General features: G+C 36.0%; 1 protein-coding gene across 1 annotated transcript; it reads right to left on the bottom strand.

The window, feature by feature from the left end:
* Window positions 1-966: 966 nt before the first annotated feature.
* LOC131901044 (zinc finger protein 120-like) lies at window positions 967-1,560 on the bottom strand (the record flags this gene model as incomplete). The annotated part of the gene is made up of 1 exon (XM_059252356.1): window positions 967-1,560. A coding segment is annotated over exon 1 (594 nt), but the record flags the coding sequence as incomplete, so codon positions are not given.
* Between the last annotated feature and the right edge of the window lie 743 nt (window positions 1,561-2,303).

The raw sequence follows: 2,303 nt of genomic DNA, 5'->3' as shown, positions 1-2,303 counted from the left end.
GTGAAAAGTTGTTATTTCTGCTCTGACGTTTTCAGGACATTTGCCAGCAAAAGGGTCTGCTGCTTCTATAATCCAATCCTATAGTCAGATTCTCATCTACTCCAATGAAAAGTCTTTACCTAAAATGCATTAAAGATATATATTTGGTAGGAAGTAATCTAGGTGTGTTACAGAATCTCCCAGAGAGGAAAAAGGCAGCTGCCAAAGGTACAGGCACAGGGCTTGAAAAAGCTGAAATATTGGGTGGATTTCATGCTCAAGAATTGGTTGATTTCAGGCTCAGGGAATCTTTGGATTTCTGCTTAGTTGGTCAAAGTTAGAGTGTGTTTCTTTGTCTCTGGTTTCAGGTCCAAAGTGTGTTTGTTTTACTGTCTGCTTTTAAAATTTTGATTATGGTTTCAGGATCAGGGTGTTTCTATAACTGGTTCTGGATTCAAGAAGAAAGTGTGTTTCTTTGACTCTGGTTTCAGGGTCAGGATGTTTTTCACTCTGATTTCAGGGCCAAAGGGTTGTCTTTCACTGGCCCTATGTTCAGGGTCAGTGTTTGTTTATGTGGCTTCCTCATTTACCCTATACAAAAGGTTCATAAATGCATAAATGTTTTTTCCATGAATGTGTTGCTGTAAACAATATAAAAGCAGACACCATAATGCTTCACCAATTTTGACGCTGTCAAATACTTTTCTATTAAAGACATACTCTTCTGTAACTGATTATGTGCGTATTGCCTAAAGATCTCACCAAACACTTTATAATCAGATGCCCACCGTAACTTTTTCATATAATTGCATATTGAGGTTTCATACTGAAGACAATTGAGTTGTGCAGAGCCTCTACAACACTGATTACTTTCATATAGTTTCTCTACAGTATGTGTTCTTTTATGTGTTTGAAGATGTACTGGAATGCCAAGGCTTTACCACACTTATTACATTAATAGGGTTTGTCTCCAGTATGTGTTCTTTTATGCCTTTGAAGAGTACTATTATGTGCAAAGGCTTTACCACACTGATTACATTCATAGGGTTTCTTTCCAGTATGTGTTCTTTTATGCATTTGAAGATTACTATGACATGCAAAGGCTTTACCACAGTGATTACATTTGTAGGGTTTCTCTCCAGTATGTGTTCTTTTATGCCTGTGAGGAGTACTATGACATTCAAAGGCTTTACCACACTGACTACATTCATAGGGTTTCTCTTCAGTATGTCTTCTTTTTTGCCTTTGAAGAGTACCATGATATGCAAAGGCTTTACAACACTGATTACATTCATAGGGTTTCTGTACAGTATGTGTTCTTGTATGTATTTGAAGACGACTGTGACTTACAAAGGCTTTACTACACTGATTACATTCATAGGGTTTCTCTCCAGTATGTGTTCTTTTATGCATTTGAAGATTACTATGACATGCAAAGGCTTTATCACATTGACTACATTCATAGGGTTTCTCTCCAGTATGTATCCTTTTATGTCTATTAAGATTGTTATGACTTGCAAAGGCTTTACCAAACTGATTACATTCATAGGGTTTCTCTCCAGTATGTGTTCTTTTATGCATTCGAAGACTGTTTTGACATGAAAAGGCTTTACCAAATTCTTTACGTTCATAGGGTTTCTCTCCAGAGTGGGTTCCTGTATGCCTTTGAAGATAACTGAATTGTGCACAAACTTTACCACACAAATTACATTGATAGGATTTCTTTCCAGTATGTGTTCTTTTATGCATTTGAAGACTACTGTGCCATGTAAAGGCTCTAACACAGTGGTTACATTCATAGAGTTTCTCTCCAGAATGGGTTCTTGTACGCCTTTGAAGACTACTCAATTGTATAAAAGCTTTATCACACAGGTTACATTCATAGGGTTTCTCTCCAGTATGTGTTCTTTTGTGCATTTGAAGACTACATTGACATGAAAAGGCTTTCCCACACTGATTAACTTTGCAGGGTTTCTCTCTGGTATGCTTTGTTTTAGGTTCTTGAAGACGGCTTTGAAATTCAAAGGCTTTACCACATTGATTATATTCATAGGGTTTCTCTCCAGTATGCGCTTTTTCATACATTTGAAGTGTACTGCGATATGCAAGATCTTTAACCCATTGAGTGTATATAATATGCTTCCTTCCAGTTTGATTTTGTTCATGACTTCAAATTAATGGGATATATAAAAGCATTATTAGATTTAATACACTGTTTAATCTTTATATGTGTATGAATTAATTTTACAATTTGGCTCAATTGTAAAGAAGAACCAGATCTTAAAGTTTTATCATTGTTTACCCTCATGTTATTCCACTTTATT

Source organism: Peromyscus eremicus, unplaced genomic scaffold, assembly GCF_949786415.1.
Source record: "Peromyscus eremicus unplaced genomic scaffold, PerEre_H2_v1 PerEre#2#chrX_unloc_2, whole genome shotgun sequence".
NCBI classification, from domain to species: domain Eukaryota; kingdom Metazoa; phylum Chordata; class Mammalia; order Rodentia; family Cricetidae; genus Peromyscus; species Peromyscus eremicus.
This window is presented reverse-complemented; position numbering and strand designations above follow the sequence as displayed.